At 49.3% G+C, this 2,379-nt stretch overlaps 1 protein-coding gene across 1 annotated transcript in view; it reads right to left on the bottom strand.

The window, feature by feature from the left end:
• Positions 1–251: 251 nt before the first annotated feature.
• The window catches only part of GP1BB (glycoprotein Ib platelet beta subunit), a 3,353-nt gene continuing 1,225 nt past the window's right edge, over positions 252–2,379 (bottom strand). Inside the window, exon 2 of the mRNA XM_019506967.1 lies at positions 252–1,389. Within this exon, the coding sequence (XP_019362512.1) occupies positions 836–1,389 (554 nt within the window). The 3' untranslated portion in view covers positions 252–835. The remainder of the gene's footprint in view (positions 1,390–2,379) is intronic.

Here is a 2,379-nt window from a genome sequence, read left to right as displayed (position 1 = left end):
GCTCTGATATTCTAGCACAGAGACGGCCCGCTGCAGCCGCCCCAAGCAACAAAGGAGTGTGAAGCCCATAGTCGCAACAGTAGCTCAGACTTACCTGACTCTTACCAGTTTTCTGTCAGTTCCTTACTGGGGTTTCTCTTCAACCTCATGAAAGGAACAGACTGGTAACAGTCTCCAATTCAGAAAAGCAACTGTGTTTGCATAAGTTTAGAAAAAGCATAGGGTGTGTACAGAAATTGTTTTTTTTTTACCATTCAAAATACTTTATTGCTGTGACTTAACAGAAGTGCAGGGCTTTACAGCACTTTAAAAATGGATACATCATTTTACATTAACCCTTCTATTAGTACTTTAAATAACTTCTTTAAATTTCTGACCAGTGGAGACTGTGGACCGCCCCCTGCCTCCTAGCCTGGAAGGTGCAGGGAGGCTCAGAGACTGCCCCAAACACTGCAAATCTCTCATGTTTAAGAGTGCTGTAACTTCACAGTGCTATAAAAAGTGCCCTAAATTACAGCGCTGTAAAACATGCATGGAGCACTTCTGTACACACCCACATTTCTCTGGTCCCGATCCTGAGTTATCCATTTGGAGGAGTTCAAGATATGAACCATGAGCTACACTGGAACAAGGCAATGGTCAATATGGTCCCAAGTCCTGCTTTAAACAAGGCCCAGGTGCTCAGAAAATGGCTGCCTCTCAGCATCATGAGCCAGACGATTTCACTGATGCTTCTCCCCAGGTGCATGAGGACTGAAGCCCCTTGTGATGTCCATCAGTGCTCTATTCTAGTAAGAGGGTGCCTATGTGTCTACATGCTGGTGCATCTCAGTGGCTACGCTTCTGGCTTCTTGGCAATTTTCTGGAACCGTCGCAGGTAAATGATAACGAGGAAGGCCAGGACAACCTGGATGAGGATGAGGACAAAGAGGCAGAGCTGGAAGAGGAAGGCCAAGCTGCAATACCAGTACTGGCAGGTGGTGATGATCTCCTCCTCTGACAGGTACGCAATGATCCTGCCCTGCAGGTGAGCTGGGGACACGCATGTCACACTTCTATAGAGAGTCCGGTTCTGCTGCCACTGAAGCCACGAACGCAGGTAGAGGATGTCGCAGTCGCACTCCCACGGGTTTTGCCACAGGTGGACCATTTCAAGGCTCTTCAGGTTGTCAAAGAGCCCGTTGGGAATGAAGGAGAGCTTGTTGTCGTTCAGGAAGATAATACTAGTCGAGGGACTGAAGGAAGCAGGGAGGGATTCCTCAGTCAGATCCTGTGAGGTGCAGTCAATGATACTGGAGCTGCAACGGCACAGCTTGGGACAGGAGGACATGCCAAGGGGGAGAAAGCCAAGGAGGGAAAGGAAGAGAATCCAGTGGCTCATTTCCATCTCTGAAACACAAATACACACAGTCACCATGTGGACAGACTTCCACGAGACCTTGTGAGCAAACCTTAGCTGCTTGCCACAAGACAGCAGCAAGTGGGCAGGCAGGCACCTGAAAGCTTGTGACCAAACAGAACAAGCCATGGGGTTTTGTTTCCTCTGAGGACTCGTATTTAAGCTCGGGGGTGAATTTGATTCCCATGGAGATAAGGAACTGACACCACTGGGGAGGACAACATTTAAAGAGGTGCACTGAGCAAGTAGGTGCTCTCTCCTTTCCTTCCCCATGCCCCCCACCCCAAACAACACTAGGCAGGTAATTGTTTTGACCTTGGATCTGTGGAGGGACACTAGAAACTAGACTGAAATCATCTAGTTCTTTTGCATCTACTGCCACAGCTAATATAGGCCCGTCAGTCTTACCTCAATCCTAGGGAAACTCTTTGAGAAGATCATCAAGGAGCACATCTGTGATGAGCCGGCCTCAGAGATGATGCTCAAGGGCAACCAGCACAGTTTCATTAGGGGCAGGTCATGCCAGACCAACCTGACTGCCTTTTATGATCAGATCACAATAGCCTTGGATGCAGGTGTTGCCATGGACGTAGTCTTTCTGGACTTCAGCAAGGACTTTGACACTGTCTCCCACCCCATCCTCATTAAGAAATTGGGTGACTGTGGCACTGATGCATACACAGTCAGATGGACGGCAGATTGGCTGAAGGGTCGCACTCAGAGGGTGGTGGTGGACGGGTCATATTCGACCTGGGGGGAAGTGGGCAGCGGAGTCCCCCAGGGCTCGGTCCTTGGGCCCGCGCTGTTCAATCTCTTTATCAGCGATGTGGACGATGGGGTGAAAAGCAACCTGTTTAAATTCACTGATGATACCAAAATTTGGGTTGAGGTGAGCAAGCTAGTAGGGAGGGAAAGACTGCAGCAAGACCTGGATAGGTTACAGGGGTGGGCTAGCAAAAACAGGATGCACTTCAACCCTG

Source organism: Gavialis gangeticus, unplaced genomic scaffold (assembly GCF_001723915.1).
Source record: "Gavialis gangeticus isolate Ggan-Ray unplaced genomic scaffold, GavGan_comp1, whole genome shotgun sequence".
Classification (NCBI taxonomy): Eukaryota; Metazoa; Chordata; order Crocodylia; family Gavialidae; genus Gavialis; species Gavialis gangeticus.
Note: the sequence above shows the minus strand (reverse complement) of the source record. Positions and strands in the feature narration are given on the sequence as shown.